The 25,440-nt window shown below is 38.3% G+C and overlaps 1 protein-coding gene across 5 annotated transcripts in view; it reads right to left on the minus strand.

Annotated features, from left to right (window-relative positions):
• The window catches only part of nectin1b (nectin cell adhesion molecule 1b), a 234,898-nt gene extending 210,396 nt beyond the window's left edge, over positions 1-24,502 (minus strand). For all 5 annotated transcript variants that reach the window (XM_059506088.1, XM_059506091.1, XM_059506090.1 and 2 more), the window contains exon 1: positions 23,773-24,502. In XM_059506088.1, the coding sequence (XP_059362071.1) occupies positions 23,773-23,827 (55 nt within the window). In that variant the 5' untranslated portion in view covers positions 23,828-24,502. The remainder of the gene's footprint in view (positions 1-23,772) is intronic.
• Between the last annotated feature and the right edge of the window lie 938 nt (positions 24,503-25,440).

Consider the following 25,440-nt stretch of genomic DNA (forward strand, 5'->3'; position numbering starts at 1 on the left):
GTGTTAACCTGATCGACTGCAGTTGCAGAGGGCTCGTTCATTTGAAATATCCAACACGGGTATGTGAACTTGTTGGAAATTAACTTCACTGGGTAGACGAATGCCCTCTGCGATGATTAGGGCATAGACCGTCACAGATTTGTAGCTGCGAAATCACGCCGCATTTCATTACTACTAAATGGCTGGCAAGTGAAAAGAAAGAGCAGCAAGAGATATCTTTCATCCTCACCTTCAGAGGAAGCGTTTCCTTGTGTCCTATGCAACCTTTCACCCGTTCGCGGTTTAATCAGTGGCCCTCTTCTCCAGGAACCTTGAGTCAGTTGCATGTAATCAGCTTTTGCAAGTTGGCGTGGCACTGATAAACGTCCAAGGGTCTCTCGCTGCACAGTTTCTTTATGAATATAAACCGTATATCCACTTTTTCATGTCAGGTGTGGAAGACAAAATGGCAATTGCAGACACCGCTAATAAATACGTCAACTAAATAAAGCAGTCCATAAAGAGATGGTAGACAGCTCTGGAAGCAAAGCATTTCAGCAGACAAGTGACCAGTTATTTGGCAAAGCCAAACCAAAAAAGGACCGTAAATAGCAAGATTATGTCTCAATGAGAAGATCTAAATGAGAAGATATAAGTCAAAAACGCAAGAGAGGGTTACAGCAGCATTATGGATTTAAACTGAAATGGCTTTGATCCCCATTTTTCTTGTTTATGCAGAGTTACGATTCTTAAATCTGGCATCTGAATAGGCTCTTCTGTAGTCATTATCTCCAATTTGCAAACACATAAAGAAAGTAAGTGGTAACAAAAGCATTTGAGGCACTATCATACCCCAAACAGAGCTTGAAATGCGTTTAATTCAAATATAAAGTAGTATTTAATGACAGTTTATCTGTTTTCCTCGCAGCTGGGCAGCTTTTCACTGTGGAAGGGAATTGCTTTCTGTTGGAAAAAGCAGACTCCTTCTCTGGAAGAGGATGGCAAAACCCTCTTTGTAATGGTAGATAAAGAGTGCAGCTGGAATATCCTAAATGTGGCTTTTCTCGCTCTCTCTTTCCACTAAATTATTTGTATGCAGCATCATTTTATAAGTTCAACTAAAAAAAGGACGTGGGTGGTAAATTGTTCATCATGCATTATTATTATCATAAATAGGTCATTTTAAATTACGGTAATGTTATGCATCATAATACGGTTACTTTTGTATGGAAACTCAAGGATGGTTAAAATGGTTTAAAATGGATACAAATCTAAACATAATGTAAACATAATGTATATATATTTTTTTTTTTCAAGAATAAAGTGACAATTGCATAATCAAGCTCATTACCAGAATCTGTCAAAAACTCTTGACTTGAACTTTTTATTTGCTGCTGTTCAATTCATTTTTTGATAATAACAGTTTTTAACATCAAAACTGAGATGCTTTAGTATGTCTGCAGCCATTCCTGTCTGCAGACACTCCCAAACACGGATGGCATGAGTTGTATTACACTGACATTGTACTGAACACAAACCCAATAAGGCTCTTCATTTAGGTGAAATAAAAGCCCCAAGGAACAGTTTGTGATATGTAGTGTAGTTGCAGCTTTGCAATGCCTCATGATTTGTAACACCTCTAGTGCTTCCTTTCGTTCGCACCTTTGCATATGCAAAGAACAGCAACACGCTTACGGCAGCGAATAATGCTGCGTTATTCTCCTGTACTTATCAAGCTCTCAGTTTACACACACACGTTCAAGTCACAGTGCGGGTGATGAGCTGTCATTTATCAAGAAATCTGACAAACACAATGTTTTTGTCAAGAAAACACTATCATAAAGCGCTGACCATGTATCCTGGCTCCACCGTTGATATCTGATTAATCTTTGTGGTAAGCGTGGGCTGTCAGGACTGGTGTGGGGCTTCTTGAATGATGGATTTTCCAGCCTGGATGCGTGAAAAGCAGTTGTGGATGTCAAGACTCCCCTGACAGACATTCAGTGCTGATCAATCTCCTATTCCGCCACCCCGGGCCTGCCCCCACCCATCAGCATCAATTCAGCACAAGTAAATACAGTGAGTGGCTTAATGCATCTCCATTCTGTTCCCATAGGACCTCCCAGGCCAGAGAAAGAGAGAGAGAGGCAGGTCTCATACATAACAAGAACTAAAAGATCTCACAGAGGAAAGGTAGTCTTGCATTTTATGCAGGATATCCTCAGGTTGCCCACATATTATGAGTGGACACAAATGGATGTTAATGATGGATCAACATATTGGCCACAGTGATTATTTGGATGATCTGGCCATTTTGAGAGATGGGCATCAGCAAATGACCATCTCAGCCAATTACTTAAAAACACAAAATCACAAATGAGCTCATAAGAGTTGTTTCTTTTAGAATTTCTGAGTTAGAAAACTATCACAATGTCTAAAACTGCTTCATCTGTAATGAAAAGATGAACTGTTTATTTTTCAGAGGGTGCATTATATGGCATGTTTTATCTTGGTAAATAAATATGAATAGTACATTTTAAGATCTAATTTATGACTTTTGATTGTAATTTTTTTAAGGAACCTTGGCAAATTTATGAACATTTGTGAATTTAAGTGAGGAGACATATGATTACTGTAGTATTTTTCTCAGGAGAAACATTCATCAAATTTAAGAATTTAATTTTGGGATATTTGTCTATCTTATGGGAATAGTTTTCAATATGAAGTTAAATACTTTTCATCAGACTCTTCTAAGATCAAATGATCTGACATCGATGACATCCACAATAGTTTTATAACTATACAATTGTACTGTATATCCTCAAGTGACATGGTTTATAGTTTTATTTCTACCAGGGAATTTCAATAGAAACCTCTGAAACTAAATTGATTCTTCAATGAACACTTAACCGAGAACTATATAAAGTATCTTGTACGATGACAAAGTAAACATTGAGCAGTACAATTTTCCTCTGAGATTATGCTCTCATTTTCTTAAGGAGAATGTATTAAACAAATCACAGCCCATGTACACCCACCATTACTCACTCATCTAGTCGCACAGACACACACAAACACACACACGTACTGTATCAAATCAAGATCACACAACCGCAGAGTCAGCAAATACTCCGGAGTATCACATAAATTACAGCAACGTTTCAACATGGCCCCAAATCAACACACAATCAAGACCTGGGCAATGGGCCGGCAGCTGCAATTCTCTCAATCTCTGCTTCATCTCTGAAATCATTACATATAGCTGGCTCAACGAAACCCTGCTGCTGAAATGTGTACAACAAGAAGTTTAATTCCAGTGTATTTTAAAAGTCCAAACAAACATATGCACACACATACACTAACTTTTTAAGTGACAAAGACAAAAATTATTAGCTTAAAGTGGTAGAGAGGCGCAGCGTTAATTACAGCCTATGCTAACCGTAGTGACACCTGCTTGAAAGGGCTGCGCTCACTTTCTTCTCTGCTTTGTCCAGACACTGGCTTGATTAATTCCAGAGAGAAAGCTTTAATCCTGATCCCTGTACGTACGGCCAAACAGGACCACCCCCGACTTCCCCTCCCCCACCTTTGCATAGAAACATCTGGATTTGTCATGTTACGCAGGTGGAATAAAACAAAATGAACACAATTGGTTCTGGCACATAATTGACTCAAAAACTATAAGTTCAATAAATATACAAAGTATAATGTACACATAGTTTAAAGTCGAAACCATATCCTGATGAAATGGAGTATAGACATGAGCAGAATTGGCTCAAAATAGCAAAACTGACTAAAGAAACAGGAATAAATGCTCTGGAAGCTTGGTCAGTAATCGTAATTCTACATACAATGTGAACAGCCAATAACAAAATCAACAACGATTCCAACTCCCATAATACAGGAGTACCCCCAGTCCTGCACATTTTGTATGCCCCCCCCCCCCCCCCCCCCATCTATCACACCTGTTCAACTCATCAGCTCATTAGTGGAGAATGCAAGACCTGAAGTCAGACATAGGGAGACATACAAAATGTGCAGTGCTGGGGGAACTTCATGGAAAGGTTTGAGAACCACTGATATAGGAAGAAAGAAAGCATGGAATAACTAAATGGTGCAAAAATATAACACACAAACCGCACTGATTCATTCGCTACTCAAATCCATCATCTAAAGTACAGTTTTTCCATTTCATGCATCCAAGATGCCAGGAAGGCAGCCGTCATTAATTGCACGGGATTCGCATGAACACCACGAGCCATGTGCACACCCATGCAAACACAATTGTTGAGCCCACAAATGGCATAGATCAAAGCACAGCTGAAAGTAAGAGAAGCAAGCTTCGGGAGCATCACTGGAGAATGTTCAGAATGGTTGAATATTTCACGGCAGCAGGGAGCATGAGGCTAATACGTTCCTGCTGCTCCAGAACGTCACAGTGCAGGTGTGGCAACTCTGACATGCAGGGAAAATTAAACTGCGGGAGAGTATTAACTGAGAGTGTTGTATTTAACACCTCACTCCAGTGATGTGTGTCAGTGAGAGGCAATTAAAGAAAAAGCAATACAAAAACACACAGGCGTCTTCATACAAGGGACCGGCTTAATCTCCATACACCGAGATCAGACAATCTCATTAAACCTCAAACAAGACTACAAACAAACAAACAGTATCGCTGACCCTTAATAAACACATCATTTGGATGAGAAATCACTGCCTTTCAATTGGGATTGTCCATGAAATGAAGAATTATTCATGCTGTGGTTGGTAAAAGTATAAGCTGCCTTTGTGTGACTAATAAATATATTTATCTGTGGTCAGTCAACCTAAAGTTTTCCATTCTGCAGGAATTATATATTTTATAATGAATGTGGTTAAGAGAGGTAAACCCAGCTGAACTCTGAAGTCCAAGGTCCTGGGCAGGAATTATCAATATTCATAGTTAAATATATAGCAAGTTTTTCTTAAATCAGTTTAATAAATACTGACATGTTCATGCAGTGAATGTATAAAAATATGATTACTGAAATTATGAACATCACTTTTAATGACTGTAATCAGGATTAGACTTCACACCTTATCTTGTTATTACTCATTATTTTTACCATATAAAGCCCAGTATAAATAAAGACACCGAAACAGCTTTTCCAAACAACAAACATAAAATAACTTCGTTTTTGGCAGTAAGACATTGAATATGTTGCAACTAATTTAACTACATTACTAAACAGCTTAGCTTTTTCAGGACTAACAGGTCATTTTTATCCACCACTTATCTGAACAAATTAACTGATTAATTGTAATGTGTTGGTTTGTTGAGATGTTTAACATTGACAGATGCTGTTATCCTCATTGTTCTGTGATGAACACAGCTAAATAACGAAATACTTCTATAAGTACCTCATCAAATGCATAGCTTGACTATAGTTACTTTTTTCAGTAACGCGGTTCACTTGTTAACTGTCAGTTTAATCTACAGGACCATGGCTGTGTTTATTTATGCAGATGCTAATGTGCTAATGGCTAACAGCAGGAGAGGAAGGGTATGTACGTCTGTCAGCCAATCCCATGCCGGAATCCCAGGCATGGCACTGTTGTGGCACAGTTCTAGTGCCCCAATGACTGCTGCATACTCCACACCCCTGACCCCTATTTCCCTGTTGGTCAGTGCCGTCACAAATCCGAAAAGCCTCCCAGCATCTCCATGGTGACTGGCCCTGGCGGAACAGATGGCCTCAGTGTGCTGAGCAGCAATTAAAGAGGGGGAGAGTGCAGAGTAGAGAGAGAGAGAGAGAGAGAGAAAGAGAGATGAAGAAAGTGGGTCAGGATCAAAGGGAATGTGTCTGACTGTACTCTGCTGCACGTCCACAGTATAAACACACATACACAGGCACACTTACATACTCATAAACATACTGACATGTGTGTCTCTGCACACATGGACTCATGCATCATCGCATCCCTCATTCGCAAACTCTCCGTTCCCTTAACAAAAACAAATGCCCTATCCATCCCCCTCACATCACTGAGGCACAGCAGGAACACTGTGCAGGGCTCAAAAGCTTTGGATCCTACTGGAGAAAAAGCACTGAGAATTCATTCCCCCCAAAAAATAAAGAGTATCTATCTATAACATCTAAAGTCGGGAGCCCTAGTAAAGAGAATTATGTTACCAAATCCCAGCCAATTGGATTAACCCTTTCCACTTCTTCCCCACCCCTACATCTTTACACCAAATGATCACTTCCACAAGAGTAGCATCCTGGCACAGCCTCCACATTTTCTTCTTCGTCTTGTTCTAGTAGTAGTTAATACACAAACGGTAGGGACAGAAGCTCCCCCTTAACACCATGGGCCTAATTCAAGTTCTGAGTTTCCCAGGTGGGTTCCACTAGAACTTTCATATATCTATATATTCAAACACAGGCTCAACCTGAGATTAAACAAGCCAGTTTAATGACCACATCATTTTATGAATCCATAAATTTATACATATTGCTTAAACATGTGGCAGAGATCAAGTGTTTGCTGCAGGAACTTTAAGGGTTTTTGTGGTCCAAACGATCCAGATGAGAAGGGGAAAGACAGGAAAAAAAGGCAAAAAGATTAACGACACAGGGAAAACCATTGAGACTTGAACCATTCAGACGTCCCTTGCTGCTTAAGAACATGGCTTGGGCCAGAAAGACGATCTAAGCATGAACTGCGGTCAACCCTGGAATGGACGTTCATTAAAAGGTACAACACTCTCCTAGCACCTCTAGTACATCCCTACAGATCATGTCTGTAGATCAGCCCTCCCATCCCCCCTGCAAATCTGTTTTCCGTGAATTAACAAAGGAAACGTTTAGATTTAAGTCATTTTACAGTGCACCTCAGAACTTAGAAGCATGGATGGGTCACATCCAAGACCTTGGTGTTTTTTTTGCAGTCATAGGAACAGTATTGGGCACTGTATTGAGTTCCTTTTCCGCTTAATTTTCACCATGAGATTCACTTTGCCCTTTCCTGAGTGCAGTTTCTGGGCTCCTAGCAGGAAAAACCAGCCAAATATGAGTTTGGTCCATCAACTGTGGGTAGACAAACAACAGCAGCGAGAAAACAAATTATCTGTTTGGATTTAGAAAGAGGCAAACGGTGACGGCACCAACGTTCTTCGTAGCAAGGAAAACTTTGCCTCTTACTCAATTTAACCTCCAAAGAGCCTGCTGGAAGTATAGAATCAGAAGCCATGCTTCCATAGGCATCACAGGGTGCTACATTGACTCTAAAGCCCCTTTCACACTGCCATTCCGGCAAGTACACGGGTAAAGTGTTCCGGCAATTGTTCCCGGGTCGATAGATTTTGCACTTTCACACTGCCAGTGATTACCCGGGATATGTGCGTGCTTTCACACACAACCCGTAAAGATCCCATAACGACTCGTGACATCAGGGCGTGACGTGTAATGTACGAGTCGAAAACGTAAGGCACATTATACTTTCACTGAAGCAAGCGAACGATCTCGGCATCAGCGGGGAAAGTGAGGAACTAACTGATCTCTGCTTCATTACAGTTTGCACATATTTTTTCATCGCGAACGTTGATCTTTCAAAACAGCCAGTAAAAGAGTCGCGCGATAACGTGCATCCTCACTCCGACACGGCATTAGATCTGGCTTTTGTTCACACAGCGCTCTCCCTAGTCAGATATAACTCTTGAACCAGACTGAAGCACAACAAGGACTTGGCTCCCCACTTTAGCTGGCATCACAGCTTTTTGTGGCTTCCACACTGGCTGATGCCACAGCTAAACCGACCACACAACGCCTCAAGAAACGAGCCAGAGATGCACCTCCCATTCAGCTCAGCACATTACAGTTGCTCTCAGAAGGTGCAGAAGGAAGGGGCAAGGGTGGATCATCTGTGAGAACGAGGTGAAAGGGTTCTGGAGGAGGAAGAGTATTGTGTCTTTGGCTTATCCTTAGTGACAGGAACCATGCCTAGTTGTTCTGCTCTAGGAGTGCCAATCCTCCGCCTATGTAGATAAAAGCATGCATTTCTCTGTCGCCTGTTTCCATGATTTTCATGCAATGACACACAGTGTTGGGAAGGTTACTTTGGAAATGTAATAGGTTACAGATTACAAGTTACCCTGTTTAAAATGTAATAGTAGTGTAACTTTTTCAATTACTTTATTAAAGTAATGTAACTAATTACTTTTGAGTACTTTTTGATTACTTTTCTAAATTTGTGAAAATTAAAGAATAATAAATAAAAGCATATACATCAACTTAAATACAGTTATCTAATAAGCATGTGACGTATTCTGTGTACTAAACTCCTGAAACATTGGTGTTTTTTTTTTTGAAAGTGCTGTCTCTGTATATGATGATAGTTTTCTCAAAATAAGTAAAATGCACATGAAGTGACACAGAGCAGTTCTAGAAATTAAGTTTATGTGCTCGTGTACTCCTATATTGAGGCGGCAGAGGTTGAAAACACTGCGAGCTTCAGTAGTCCTATGTGTAGTAAATGAAACCATGTCTTTACCATTAATTTACAGGAGGGGCGGACTGGGAAAAAAATTCAGACTGGAAAATTCAAACGCATACAAACAAATTCATGGACAAAACTATTTTTTGTATGGACCTGACATAAAAAAGGTTTAAATCTTTAATTTGGGGACATGCAAAATAATTAAAAGTTCTCTCCTGAACCGCACCTTCACTTCCATTTTTCTCTTCAGTCTCTTTATTTTGCCCTGTTATCCATCTCTCTCATGACTTTAATACTCAAGACTGAACAAAACTATACTTTACAATACAATACTCTACAATACTACAATATCTTTATAGAAAAATCCTAATACTGTACATGAGTCATGTTTTTCCCTTACAAAAATTACCATGCTTTTATTAGCCTATATAAAAGTAAAATAACCTTGTTTTTTTTTTTTTTTTTTTTTTTTTGCAAATGGATTTGTATTTATTTTTAAATAAATACATTTGTAAAATAATTTTACATTTTTGGTTATCACAGTTAAACAATAGTAACCATTTTCTCTGGATTTATAGTTAAATATTAAAATGTTAATTTTCGTAAGGGTTGTGTTGTTGTCTGTCGTAGCTCCCCCTAAACCTATAAAAAAAATCGGATTTTTTTTTCAGCTAAATTACTACTGTAACATTACAACAGATAATAATGATGTCCTTTATATAGTATTTTGAGTGATGACTGATGAGCAACGTGCTGCTGCTTGATTAAATAAATAAAAAACAAAGACAAAAAAGCATCTTTACAGATGAAACTGACCTAAAACCCTGAACAGGAGTTCTGCTTCTCTGCTCCAGCAGTCCACTCTATTCTCTCTCTCTCTCTCTCTCTCTCTCTCTCTCTCTCTCTCTCTCTCTCTCTCTCTCTCTCTCGCATTGATTACTCGGAGTCTGATCCAAACCGTTTGGCGGAGGCGCGGAGAGCGCGCGAGTCATGACTAACAATTCATGACTTATTAGAGATTTAATTATCAAATGGCGGATTCGCAAATGATCGCTTTAGTACATTCGGCAGGCAATTATACAATAATTATATTAAATAGTAGGGCAAAATCGGCTGCCAGGCCACCGGGAATTGTCCCGGTTCACCCGGTGTCCAGTCCGCGCCTGATTTCCACAGACACGCAGAATGTGCAAGTCATATATTGCATTTTTGGGGCTTTATATTAACAGACACTAGTCGATGTCATGTTTTGATTCAAGTGTACTGACCTACTTTTGATTTAGTCATCCAAAATGTGGCATATTCCGTCCGCGTTTGGCATTCTGTTTTTATGACTGGATTCTACGAACCAGACTGTGTTTCCGCATCCCAGAAATTATTAGGGTGGTATGTCTCAGAGTAGTCAGTGCAATTTGGGAAAGAAATCAGTTAAATCTTTATGTGGATGTGTGTAAATATTCAAATGTAATCCCCTTTGTAATCGTAAAAAATTTCATGAGTAACTGTAATTTAATTACTCATTTTTTCTTAGTAACTGTAACTAATTACAGTTACAATAATTTTGTAATTAAATTACGTGACGCCGTCACATGTAACTAGTTACTCCCCAACACTGATGACACAGCATCTGGACCTGGGCAGGGAAAAGCCCCAAAGAGCAAACTGGAGTTAAGTGTCTTGCTCATCTGCACAAAGGAGATTGATCCAGCAAGTTTATGAGTTACCAGTCAAGACTACAACCTTAAAAATTCCATATGACCAGATGTATCATACATAGGCCACCCCTAATGCATGGAAATGTGCCAGTGTACTTCACTGCACATATAACCACACACTTAAGATGTGGATTATCAATTTCATAAACAAACATGAGTCAATGTGACTAAAGCAATATGACAAATGGGCCTATCTTTTACTTGGGGCATTTATCTACATCACACATTCAGCTTGCAATAAAACAATCCACTAGATCAGATTTCAAGGCTTTTAATGTCAATACACACTGCTGTCTGAGACACTGGGGACATGCAATATTATTGTGAAAGAAAGGAACCACACCCTGTTGCAGGTGGCTCTCAGGTGATTTAATCACAGGTGAGGCGGCAGGCTTTATAATGCATTGGGGGACAAAGAGTCACCCCTGGGCCAAGAGTAAAAATTGCCTGGGGCAAGTCAGGGTTGAATGACTATGCTGGGGCAATGAATTTGTGCTGTGGAACATATCGGCAGTCTGTTACATTACCTTGGCCATCACAATGCAGAACAGAATATTCTTCCCTCATTTTTTAACACCACTCTATTCTTTCTCACCCTTTGTCTGTCTCTTCTCTACCACAGTAAAGGATGATATCTATAAGCTACTCTAATTCTTTCTTTCTATTTTTTTATTTATTTATTTTTTGCTTTCCATCTGTCACTTACACTCACAAGTTATGTTCCAAAATCTAGTGAGATGCCTACGTAGGCAAGCATTTTGAGGCATCACATGATAACTTTGCATAACGACTGTTAATCGTTTGATGTAAAAAATTCAGCAGAAGTTTATTGCAGATCTACACTGACACCCTATACTAAACCCCACACATACACAATAAGGTGAATTGTGTTGTGAACCCACTACCCACAGACATGTGAAACACAGAAAGTGCTAGAACGGTGGCGGATGTGTGGGTGCGTTTGGGCCGAATTTTCCCTCTTTAAATGAAGCGGCAACATGGAGCTGTGCAGCCATGCCTAAAACTGGTGAATCAATATCAGACTACATTAGTTACTCTGGCATCAGAGCCTGCCAGGCCAGAACAGGATCAATGCCAAAACAGCAAGCCATCCCCTCAGTTTATTTTCTTCTTACACTCTGCAACTGTCTATATCTCTACCTGTCTGGCCAATCAGAACATTTTCAGCATGAATTAAAAGTTTACTCCAATTCTGGGCAAGTAATGCAAAAAGACAGCCTTCCAAAAACAAGGATCTGGATTTTTGGCCATAGCAGATATAGGAGAGAAAATTCCCTCACCTCCAAATTGTACATCTCAATCGGTAGCTGGTTTGGGATTTCAGAACAGTTGGAGATAGCTGAGAAAGTATTGATCTTAGGTAGGTCTATCCAAGCACTTGCCCGAGTCAGTGTAGTGTCTTAGCGGGACGCAGTGGGAGCAGACGTGCACTGCCAAGCAGGATAACTGAAGCCTGTTTTTGTTTTCTAAAGCAGACCCATTTGCCCTACCTTTCTTACTACAACTATATTGTTGGATTGAACCATGGTCTGAATTCTTAACAATCTGCAGCCTGTAAATATTAAACAAGACACTATCAAAACTCATTAAAAAATGGAAATATTTCATCCAACAAACACACTTTGTTGTGTTTCTCTGCCTATCTGTGCAATACATAACTTGGGAGCTGCAAATGATAGAATTGTGACATTAATATAATCAATGTATGGTGCGGTGCATACATCACTACTTTATAGTTTCTTCAAACATGGCTCTAATAATCAGATTTATTTAGAGTATATTACTGTTTTGAATCTGACTACAATTCATGTGTTTTTCTATTGGTGCATGACTTCTTTGTTACATGTTGGCTTATGTTGATCAAATTCCAAATGCATGATAAGCAACCCCAGTCCTTGTCGTCCCTTCATCTGATCTTTTATTTGCCAATTACACAAGAACACACAACACACACACACACACACACACACACACACACACACACACACACACACACACACACACACATCGATCCAATGTAGGTCCCATATACTTACTGTCCCCTTAAAGAGAGGACAGGCAGGAAAACTGCAGCCATATTCACAGAATTCCTCCCCTCTATTCCTCTGACTGATGCTTTTGCGCAGTCCAGTAATCGCCAGTGCATGTCTCTTTTAATGGAGGCACATCAGCCCAGCTGCCTGTAGTAAATTGACTTGTTCAGTCTGAAGGGCCTGTGTGTGTGTGTGTGTACATGTGTGAGAATCTGATCTATTTTATTTCAGAGGCATACACGGGATTTTAACGGCAGGCCTGGAATTATCCAATCGCTCAATCCTAGATCAGTGCTCTGACTAACCGCCCCACTTCTCTAGCGTGACACCATTACCCCTGCTGGATGCCTCTCAGCAGAGCCCTCACTGGTTTATCTCATATGGAGCCTATGAAGTGGAAGACTTGATATAGACTCAACATAAACCCTTACATAGACAGCATTTGATAGACAGCTATAAAGCTCTCCTACTCTCGTCAGAAATATTTTTTTATTATAGAGAATCAGTGATACCGAAATCTGTCCAATACTGATAAATATACAATGATAACTTAAACCTTAACTGTATTATGTAAAATACATTATACCATTTATAATATTTATAATTTTATATATTAGAAGACTTAAATATTTTGACTATATGATTTATATACTTTTAAAATGATAAATTAATGTATATCATATACTTGTAACCCAATTCAATTCAAACCAAATCTCTGATCTACAATATCATGTTTCAATTAAAATCTAAACATTATAAGGTAAATTAGTGATGATGGATCACTGATTAGTTCTTTTGGCATAGAAAAAGAGAATCCTGTTTGAAAGGAATATAAAGCAAAATGTTATCTGCTTCCAATTTTGGCCAAATCAGACAGATGATATATATGGTATTTTTTTATCCAGAAGTTAATAAAAGTGGACACGTGGCCTAGATTAGTTATTTACTAGCAATGGGTGACCTGGCACCCTAAACCATTCAATCTTGTGATGACCATGAGTTTGAGCAAAGTTCAGACTTTCATGAAGAGAGAGAGAGAGAGATAATAGTGAAGGACAGAACAGAGAGAGAAATGTGTGCCTTGTGTGGGTGTATTTATGCCGACCTCTGAAAGGAAAGGACCTATTTAAATGAGGAAACCTAATGAGCTGATCCATTGATGACACAGCCGGGGTTGTAAACCATTCAGAACCGAATAAAGAATGTACTGACAATTCAAATTCAATTCCAGAATTTGTAATGATTGAGGGAACAGGATGCTGAACTGAAGATCTGATTTAAACCTATAAATGAGCATAAAGGAAATAATGGTAGGCTACCACTTTAGTATAGGGACCAGTTCTCACTATTAACCAACTGATTGTTAACATGCCTGTTATTAACATATTGGCTGTTTATTGGTACTTATAAAGCACATAATATTCATCAGCATATTCTACATCCCTAATCCTACCCAATACCTAAATTTAACAGCTACCTTACTAATTAATAGTAAGCAGCAAATTAGGAGTTTATTGAGGAAAAAGTCATATAATGGTTTGTTAATAGCGAGGATTGGACCTTAAAGTAAAGTGTGACCAAAATAAATAGTAATTATAAAATCACAAACACATGCTTGTTATGCTAATAATATCATTTTTAGTTAATAAAATGTATTAAAAAAATCTACTAGTGGTCTCATATTCTGCATTTCATGGAATAAACAGCCATAATTAAGCACAATTAACTAATGAATACTGGACTAATGAAATTCCTCTCGAGTGACTGTGTTAAAATTCATTCAGTTGAAATTCCTTTTCCTGCCTTTCTAATTCATCATCCTCTGGCCAGTTCAATTCAAATTTCTAGTTATAAATTGAAAAGGAGCCAATTCTGGAAATTTTGCAAGAAAAAGAAGAGAAAATAAGAGAAGCCAACAGAAGGAGGAGGGGAAACTGCTGTAATACAGCTGAAGTATCTGTTCAGTAAGTGGAACACCAAGGGTGGGAGGATGGGTGGGCTTAACTATTTAATCTCTAAATCGAGATGAGAATCGCTAAATCAGATTAATACCAAATCAGAACAGCACAAGCAAGATTGGCCCCCATTTATTGATTTCCTATTTCTTCAGTCGGCTGTTTGAAGCATTTCGACTCGAAACAGAACGGGATTTTCAGGGGTTTGAAGCAGAAAATTGCTGCTGTGCTTTGCAGATAAAACAAGAACTCCATTTGGACGGTTGGAACAGAGAGTTTTGTGTGATCAGGAACCTGGAAAACAAGTGTGTGTAGATGCGCAGAGGTGGACACAGGTGCACACAGACACTGAGACGTCACAAGGATGCTGAGGCTAAAGGTTCCCTGTGCAGAGTCACTTACAGGTCAACCTTATCCTAAAAACCCAACACCACTAACACACTTCACAGACGTACCTAAAGACCCTCCACAAACAAAGAGAAAGAGGACATGCTTGTATGTGTGTGCATGTGTGTTAATTTAGCACTTACTTACTCTGTTTTTAAGTGTTATTTGTGCAGTCAGCTGTGCGGTGCAGAAACACTCTGTGCTGTCACATCCACTCCATTATTTAGATCAGGAGCTCTCACTCATGTTTAATTCACCATCGAGAGGCTACGCTACATCTAGACAGCACCGCCTAAATGTGCACTACAGACTCAGCTGAAAAACAACGGCGGAAGTCCTGCGGATGCAACATATTTGCATTACAAAAGGAAACTGCTTTTTAAGAAAAAAATATATTTATGTACCACTAAGAGACTTCTCAGGAAGAATTCTGGGTAAAAAAAATAAAAATAAATACATTTTTCTTTACTTTTTTTGCACACAAAATATGCAAATCATGAGGCACACAGGATGCACATGGCTATTTCTCATCTTGCAGGCTGGTTGTAGCCTGAGGATTCAGCTGACTATGATCTGGCGTACTACAGTTTTCAATTTGAGACTTTTTAAAATGCCAAAAGCAGATACATATGGAAGCTTGTTTCCCCTACAGAATTACCTGTACAGTTCTTATATCTCCCAAATTATTATTTTTTCTTGCAATGCTGAGGGGGGGGGGGAGTTAGAACTGCAAAATATACACTAAGAGTCCCTTGATTCTGAAAATAAAATAAAGTAAAAAAGAATTGCAAGATTTGAATTCGGTTTTCTAAGATAAAAAGTAAAATATTATTATTATTATTATTATTATTATTATTATTATTATTATTATTATTATGTGGCAGAAACAGGCTTCCATATGCATGCTAAACAATTCTTGAAACAAGATAAACATAATTTAGAAGCAACAATAAGTAATTGATTTTGACCAGATACTTTCATCCAGTGTGTATAGTTAATGAGTTTGATTTATATATATTCTTCTTCTTCTTCTTAAGTATAAACAAGCTTAGATTGTGTCACTGCAGTAAGACAAAATTAACTTACATTCAAGAAACCAGTTTTAATAACTCGCAGTGTTGCTTCAAGTAAAGGTATCTTTTAAAAAGATAAGTATATATTCCACAAACATATACGTAATTTTAATTTATAGATACATAGATAGATAGATAGATAGATAGATAGATAGATAAAATAAAACTAATTAAAGTCATTAACTTTTTTTCTCAGTGTTTAAAATGTATACAACTATCTATGATCAGCATGATTTTCACATTTTTTGTGGTGTGAAGAATGACAAAAATGCTTTGCAAGCACAGAAAGCATTTATTTAAACTTGATTATTGGTGGTTAAGGAATAAGATTCACGTTTTTTTTTTTGCTTAAAAAAAGGCTAATCTGTATTAATAAGATACAAAAATTAATTGCGCTTGCATCAAAATTCCCACTGAGCACAACACTGGAGTTCCAACCAGCATTTTAAATGCTGCATTAACCGTCTGCAGGGGTTGCTAGCAGTGGTCCATGAGGTAAATTCACCATAGTTATATTATTTGGCCGTCACTCTCACTGTTCTTCCTTTGCTCGGGGCGGCTTTCCATGCATCACCCCAGTACCAAATAAACCCAGCTACTCCAAGGGAATTGGATGGAGCTCTCATCTGCATGCTAATGTTTAACCATCCAACCCAAATGTCTGTATAATCACTTTCACAGCAGAACTTCATCCAGTGAGCGGCCCCCGCCAAACACAGAGCCATGTGTCATTGTCAGACAGTTATGACTATCTCTCTCTAAGGAGGACAGACAAACAGACAGTGAGACATGCAATAAAAGACTTTTCCTGTGACCTCTTGGGGTTAAGCAGAGCTTATGGAGGTTTGGCTGATGAGTTCTGCAGGTTTTTCACCCTTACAAGCTCCATGACCCTTTGGGAGACACCTGCTTCGGATCAACGTCCTTTTTTATGACCCTGCTTCATCTGGCTTTTGTTTTTTTTTAAAGATCCACTTCAAATAAGAACTCTTCTCAACTGGAAATTGCAGGCGCATGTAACAAGCCAATCAGCTCAAAAACATGAAACAGTGGACCATTTGGGCCAATTTCAGTCCGAACGAGCCAATTGTAAACATCTGAAATCAGCTAGTCAAGAAAAGTGTTTTTGGCCATGGTAAACAACCTAATCAAATGCTACATTTTGTATACAGCAAATATTACAAAACCAAAAATGAGAGCAACTACTTGAAGTAAATCCTGGATACCAGAACCTCCACAGATAGTTTTTCACAAGGTAAGCACCAATAAGCAACAAGCCTAGTGGGTAAACAAAACCGAAGGTGTCTGAAAGCAAAATTATTCACTTTTTGAGGAATCAAGTTTGCATGGTGCCAAGTTATTACTCGGATTACATTTCAGAGCTAGACAAATTCACATCCTGAATAATTGCATTTCTGTGCTTGATGCTCATCAATCATTGGAAGTGTTCATTCCCCCAGAATGTTTAATCCAACTAAGATGAGCATTTGGAGTTGAGGAAATAGCTTTAACCAGCCTGAAAGGCAATCATCTATATGAGGGAATATACTGGATAGACCGTTCCCGGCCTTCCTCGTCCCCAGAATGCACAATTCAGCTTAGACAATTAAACAGCAATGGGAAAGGAAGTGAAATGATCATGACAGAAGGGAAATCATCATGACGTCACAACAATCACCTGCGTTTCCGGGTTTCTCAGACAAGCAGCATTTAGTGTCATAATAAATAAATTTAAATAGTAAAATACAATGCAAAAACACAATTTTAATTTGCTTTGAAAGTTACAATCAATCATTTCCAACTTCAAGGTTTTTGTGATCCCTTGGACAATGGGGGTCACTATCGGGATGCAAGAAGATAATCATGATCAATTTTGCAGAATCCCGCACTTTTCATGATTTACTAACAATGACAGAAATCTAGTTTTTTGAAAACCCTACACACAGTACTTTTCTTTATCATTTCCAGCTCTTCAAATCTAAAACAGCTCTTTTTCAGTGTATCTGAAGAATTCAAAAGTGTTGCCACTGACAAACAGCAAATTCATGTATACTCTGCTGTAAAAACCTCACCTTTGCAACCATGTTCTCATCATGATGAAGGACTGGAGGCAAGTACCCATCGAACAACTATAAAACAAAACTACACGGACTATCATCTAGTGTGACATATTTGAATGATGCTTTTTTTGTGATCTCTTTCATTTGTGCAGACAATGTACACTGCTCACTGAAGCCTAATGGATATAGTATGCTGCTGCTGTTTTGGCACAGTCAATTTCATCTTGAGCACTGCTGAGGACTACGGTTCATGTTAATAGCTTTCTACATTGTTAATTTCAGGAATGGCTGGGCACACCCCATAGATCACAGCTGCTTGATCATCAGGGGTATATGATAACCTGCTCTCTCACCTGTAAATCACACCTTACTTTGTTTTACACTGCAGTAATTAAAAGCTATATTTACCCAGATAACAATACCAATGGCTCTGTTCCAAAAGTGCTACTAACTGAAACTGACCCCCATAAGCGAATGATTAGGACATCTGCATGAGAGATTGTTATGCCATCATAACAACATGGTACACTAAAAATAAAATGCACAAATTAATTCAATACTAAATAGATTTCATGCATACTTACACATTGCTGTATTGGTCAAAATGCATTATAGGAGTGCTTTCTCCATAAAAAGCTTATGTGTGATGATTCCTTTTGGCTACAAGACATCACCTTAGATTATAAGGCAACATAATTATATTTTGGGACAGGCTTCATGTTGGGAGCTTACCTATGATACCTTAAATCGTGTCTACAAAGGAGCCAGCATCTTCGCCAAGTCTGCAGCTTTTGAATAGTGCAAACAGATGCCTTCGATAACTAGACTTCAATACAGGATCGTGGAAAAGAATGTTTAATACTGAACAAGGCCAGATTCAATGAAATAAAACAACAGTTTGCATAGAGCATATTAAATCAAGGTTACTTGGAGAAATAACACAATTCTCTTAGTAGAATAATAAATAAATAAAACTGCCATCTTAAGTCATTTAAAATGCATGACTAAACTCCAGTTCGATGAATGAGGACACTGACAGATGAAATCAATAAATAGAAAGTGGCCTTTTTAATTCACCTCATTGTTAAACACAGTCAAAGAAAGCGGTTATAAAAGTGTTAAAGGGCCTCAAAGTGTGACTGAAACTGCTTAAATCGAGTCCCTTAACCCAAACCGTTTCAGTTCACGTCAAAGCGAGTAACCTAATGCAAAAGTAATGAACGGTTTACTTGGGAATAAAACAGATTTTCAACACATTTGGAAATACAATTGAGGAGTGTTAACCATCTGCCTGAATTTACCCTAGTTTCTCATGGGTGGAGTGGAGCAAGTGATGGTTTTACACATACCCTCCCACCAAACACACACACACACACACTTGTTTGCCATTTAAGCCATCTATTGTTGGGGTCACAACAGCTTGTATATCACTTAGACCTTCAAAGCAGGCTGACATTAATAGACTGACCTTTTGGCCTCAAACTGAATGACCGAATTCCTGTTGTTGCACATAAAGAAAAGCGTAAAGCCATTTGACGTGAAACAGAGCCAAGCTTTTGCAGCAAACGACATATATTTTCCCCTTGCTGAACTCTTTTACGGATTTGTATTCTTTCTTGTGCACATTTGTGAAGACCCCGGGCGATCTGATATTGCTCATCGCAGCAATTTAGAGAGCGTTGGCAAAACTCACACATTTAAAATGCCACTCAAATATGGCTTTCACAGTCAATGGGATAATCAAAACACGCAAGGGGGGGGATCACAAGATGTTCTTCTTCTCTCTCTTGATTGAACTACTTCAAACACGATTCCTCCAGCCAGGAAAATAATCCTGATCTTTTACATGAACCACAGGATCATCTCTACACAAATCAGGCAAGACTTTGTGATCAAAGAGCAGAACGCACAGAATCAGTTGTCGTGCTCTGAGGAAAGAGGATTCATGGGTAAGGAAAGGCCAACCGGGTATTTGTTCCTTTCTGTGACTTTCTGGTTAGTAAAATATTAAAGTTGACCTGAAATCAGAATTGACCCTATTGATTTTTCATCCTAATCACAACTTTGAACATTTCATCAGTGCACATTATTTCAAAGAAAGGGAAATAGAGAAGTTACTGTGCATATATATATACAAAACGCACCAGAAAAAAATGTTGATTGAATCAATTCTTGAAGCAAATCAGCATTTACCGATGTGCTAAAATTTGATATTTGTATTTGCATTAATCATAGAATGCATTTCATGAAAAAAATTAAATAAAATAGAAAAAAAATAAAAATAAAAATGCAGTGACATCTACAGTATATTGAAGATATTTCGTACATAAATTTCCCTGATAAAACCACCTTTCATAGAGTACATGCAGTAGTTGAAATTGCTTTAGAAACAGCTGAAAAAGCATTTTTGGCATCTAGCCATTTTTTCTACCCTGGATTAACTCTGCTGATTGCGACACACACTCACAAACCATTTTCCTGGGTATTCCACCTTGAACCATCCTTCTTAGTAAAATTTATGTTTGTGGTGGGTTCAAATAATTAAGGTATAGATCAGAGCTCCTCCATGAAGTACTCCTTAAACCGGGGCAAACCATGATGAATACTTATTTCTGAGCTTTAAAACATTTTCCATTCTGTAAATAGAAAAGGTATTGCTAAAAAGGTATCACTGGAGGAAATTATGATTTACGAATGATGGTTCGCCAAACAATGTAGGTTAGACAAAATTATCCATGTAGCATCTGTTTTACTCTAAAGGGAGAGTTGTAAGTCATGTAATCACTATCAAACGGCACAGTCCGTTCCATTACTCTTGGCTTCCATATTTTTGCTTTGTTGAAGAATTTTAGCCACAAAGAAGATTTAGATCTGTTTTTATATGAACAAGGGGAATTGCAGCACAGGAATGCTGTATCACAGCCCAACATGTGTTGGTTAAATTTGCCATACTTGCTTTATAGCAGCATTTGTGTATTCCTGGAAGAAAACCATCATGTTAAAGTAGAAGAGCCATATTAACAAAGTACAAGAGATAGTTCACCCAAAATCATTTACCCACCCTCATGTTATTCCAAACCTGCAAGACTTGCATGTGAAATACAAAAGAACATATTTTGAAAATGTTGGCAAACAGTTTTCATGACTACTGACCATTACGTTTCCCAAAAGAAAGTATGTCACACATGTTCAGAAAGGCACGAGGCTCAGTAAATCATGACAGAATCTCCATTTTTGGGTGAACATTGCTTTGAAAAAAAGCTTGTGAGTTCATAATGTGCCAATCTATTGACTGATCTACATTTCAACACTTCTGTCCATGCTTTTCAATGGAAGGGCCTTTGGCGTCGAATCACAGCATCCATATAATTCATTACGCTTCATTATTTTACTTGATTTCAAAGCAGCGTTAAGCATTCAGCTGTACGTGTAGCTGAACGTGTTTGCAAATGCAGACAGAGGGCAGCCCTGCCAGCTTTGACATGTACATGTGCACATAGAGTTTATTTATGCTGAGTGATTGCTTTGCTTCAGAAGGAGAAACAATAACCAGATGTCTTCTAAGACCCCTATTCCAGCTGTTAATTGCATGGCAAGTGTCTAGTAAATACTGTGCAGAGGTGAACAAAGAGGGATGTGTTCAGTGTGCCCAGCTTGTGTATATCATTTAGATTTGCAAGGTGTCTTGTCAACAGGGCATGGTTGGGTTTGTTTGCTCAAGAATCTTGTCTGAACGGATCTTTGTGACTTTTTGTATAAGCCTATATTTTTTTGCCCTGGGATTTTATTCTGTACGACTTTGAAGTCTTAAATTATAGCCTGGGAAGAAATTAATAGTTCTGTGCATGTCATTAATGTCAAGAAGGTGAAATATTTTGCTATGTTAAGTTAGCCGTCATTGCTAACGGTGGGAAACGCAAACCAGATAATTTTTTTCTGAAGTCATCCCTTACCCACAGGAACAAATGCTCAAATTTGCTGACTGTTAATAATGTGTGCTACCATCGGCAATTTTGCTTGGGCAAAATTCTAGATCTAGATCCTGTATCATCTTGCCATGCAAGTTTAGATCACATAAAAAAGTCTACAGGAACTTAATCTGAAAGCAGCCTTCGAGACGAACAAACATTTATCCACCGTGTGGTTCAAACAAGGCTGTTCTGTTTCTGGAGTCACGCCAAAGGCAACATGTTCAAGCTAAGATATTTGCAACAGTACAAGCTGCCATATATGACAAAAAAAACGTAGCGATAAAATCAAAAGCATTCTATCACTCCAAAGAGCAGCAGTACATTGAGAAGCAAAACATTATTGAAATGATATTTTCTCCGTCACTTGAGAGTGTTAAAAGTGAGATGATACAAGGAATAATCACCCAATGAAAGTGTTCTCATATAAGCCTTTCAATCCGCTGGCCCCAAAAAGCTGTTTTGACTGGATTTACTTCCTCTACAGAGCCACTGGGGGCAGGCCAGAGATGTGCTCTAAGACCAGCCAATACATCAGACGGTTTGTTTACAACATTAGAGGTCAGCAGTGCAGTATTGATTGGAAATATACTCTCAAGAGCAGTTTATTAAAAGTCGCCTAACGCTGGGCCAAAAGTATTACTGTAAGAGACTCTGGGGAATGCACATGAATTGAATACTCTTGCTGATAAAAGAACAGGATGCTTTTTAAAGGGGGACTGTCTGTTTAAATCAGGTTATTGTGTCACTCCATTTGTTGCATTTGTTTCACAGGAAGGAAGGTTCAGGTAGAGGGGATGAACGAGTAAGGGCAGCTTCTCTGATCTTCACAGAGGAGTCACACCCATATATCAATCACAGACAAAGCAAGTGCTTTAATCTGCCAGCCAAGAGAAAGTTCACTAATTGCAAACCATTGTAGACTACAACAATAGCTGCTACACCTCAGAACATTATGAACTGTATTAATTGCCAACATTAATTGGTTATTACAATAAATAAATAAACAGAATGTTGAGTCATGGGAGAAAAAGGAAAGAAAAATGCAGCTAATATAAATGCTAAAATAAAATATTTGTGTGCAATTTCACACAAACACACAAAACAAAATCTATTATTATTGTTATTATTTTTTATTTTTATTTTTTTAGTTCAATTGATTGCTTTTTTCCAGTGTTCACTTTATAGACCAATGACAACAAATAAAGGTGATATGGATGATGCAAATAATGTTTCCCCAGTAATAGCTTATTTATTAACAGTATAATAAATCATGATAAAAAATTATGCCAGAGTTTTTTTTTATAGTTTACAGACACCAAGAGGTGCATTCAGGTCATTTTTGAATGAATTACGATTTTTTTTATAGTATTTTAATGTTTTAAATAAACAAATGAACGTCAGAACTTGACCAGTGATATATAGGCTATATATATATATATATATATATATATATATATATATATATATATATATATATATATATATATATATATATATATATATTTTTTTTTTTTTTTTTTTTTTTCTCAAACAGTAAACACCTGATACAAAATGTTTATGTAATGATAAAAGCAGCAGCTATTTCCTTAGACGAGAATGATTCATCGCTTCGGGATACTTGATCCGTCTCATCTAAGCCACTCGTTTGACTTCTGGCGTCAAATGAGGCTATCGTCAAAAAATAAAAAATAAATAAATAAATTAAAACACAATAAATAACTAAATAAAGACATACACTAATCACAATAATCACTTTTATGTGTAAGCATGAATACCCTTTATTTCCTGAAAACTAATTTACTCATCTTTCTGTTCCCTTATAGGATCTTACCTGAGCTCTCCAATAATTCACAACTAACAAGCAGCACACATATTCTAGCACCACTATCGCCATCTGCCTGCATTTTATGCTTTCACGCGTTCAGTTTGAGTTCATTTATCTTAATTATGGCAACACTGTATCATAAGATGGTTTAGTTTAACTTTACACAGTTAACCATGCATAGATCGGTTGAGTCTTTTTGAGACTCCTGACCTGGCAGATAACAAAAGCAGATATCTGACTAACCAAACATGCTACACTGGAGCTCATGGCCTTACCTGGAGCGTTTAACGCGACCAGCAGGACTATCCAAAAAGTCGCCAGCATCGCCATCGCGCTTCACGCCTTGCGCCAAATATCCGATCTGATATCGCGATCTGCAAAGAGCGATCCGGTGATTCATGCAACTTCAACACAATCCACTTCTGTCCACCCTTCACTATACGACAGAAAGTCAACTGTTAATAAAACTGTATTCAGTGCAACTTCTGCAGGAGAGTTTACAGCCAGCAATCTAGATCAAATCCAAAGCCCGACTATAAGATGCGCATCGACTCTCACTGATTCTGCAGATGAAAAGTCCGCTCGACGAGGCGGATAAGAAGCAGATAAGTTCAGGGATCCCGCATCCCAAGCGTTGAATCCAGTGCGGCTGTTCAACCCCCTCGAAACAACAGCGTATAGTGCCCTGAATAACGGAGCGTTTAATGCATTCGATCCGTTTGCTCCACAATACAAGTATGTATAATACGATTCTTCTGTACTTTTTTTGCGCAGTAGTAATCAGAATATGTCCTAGAAGTCCCAACGGTCCCGGTCTGTTCCAGTTTGGGAGTCTGGGGATTATCAGATTTTTTTTTTTTAGTTGGGTGCTGAAGATGTATCAATGGACGTGAGATCCGTTCCAAGTATTTTTCTATTTATTTATTTTTCTCCGAGAAAACGGACTGATTCTCCAGAATATGGCAACAATTCCGTGGTTTGGCGCACTCCGGGCACTGCTGCCACAACCTGAACTGTTCTAGTGTAGCTGATACCAGCGCGAGCAGAGAGATCCGAATCAGGGTGACGTCAGAAAAGGGCGGGGCTTACACTATCTTGAAGCGCGAGTAGGAGGATTTAGTCCATTGTTGCCATGTCCGCTTATAATAAGCGGCTCTGTTCTTGTTTTAGCTTGTATATGAACAATGATGGTCTACAGTATTTGTGGATTATTTCCCCAACACACAGGCAGGTTTCTTAGGTTTGCTGGTACACAAATAGCAGCTGACAAATATACCCAATGACTGTTTTAGCCACACTGTACTAGGCTATGTGATGTTTTTAATGTTGTCACACTTTGTAATGGTGTTCATACTTACAGTAACTTGAAAAGACCAAGCAACTTACTGGACATCATTCAGTAAAGATTTAGCGATTTTGTATGACTTGACTAACAGGACACAAGCACAACTGTATGTAAATAAGCAGCAACATGATGGACAAATACCAGTAAGAGTGCAATGGCCCACTATCTGATACAGGATATCATGGCAAAGCACAAAGGCAAACTAGAAACTAAATTAATCACTGTAATTGTGAACATGGCTTTCCAGTCCCTCTCTTACAAATGCACTGATTATTTTATGCAATAAAAAACATGAAATAAAATAAATAAAACAAATGTCGATGATCCATAATATTTGAGAAAGAAAGAGATGGGGGGACTGCACACTATTGTCAGCTCAGACTATGTATTTTCCCGACTGAGATCTGGCAACACTGATTTAGTCGCCATTGCGCAAAGTTGACTCTGAGGGGAGGATTAAATTCGCAGACATGATGAAAAATATATGCGTAAGATTTTCTGCGTGATAAACCGGAAGATCATCATGAAATGGTCATTTGTGAGGTAAAATGTTGATGAGAAAAACTTGTTTTATTCCCCGACTGCCTATTTTATTCCA

Source organism: Carassius carassius, chromosome 23 (assembly GCF_963082965.1).
Source record: "Carassius carassius chromosome 23, fCarCar2.1, whole genome shotgun sequence".
Classification (NCBI taxonomy): Eukaryota; Metazoa; Chordata; class Actinopteri; order Cypriniformes; family Cyprinidae; genus Carassius; species Carassius carassius.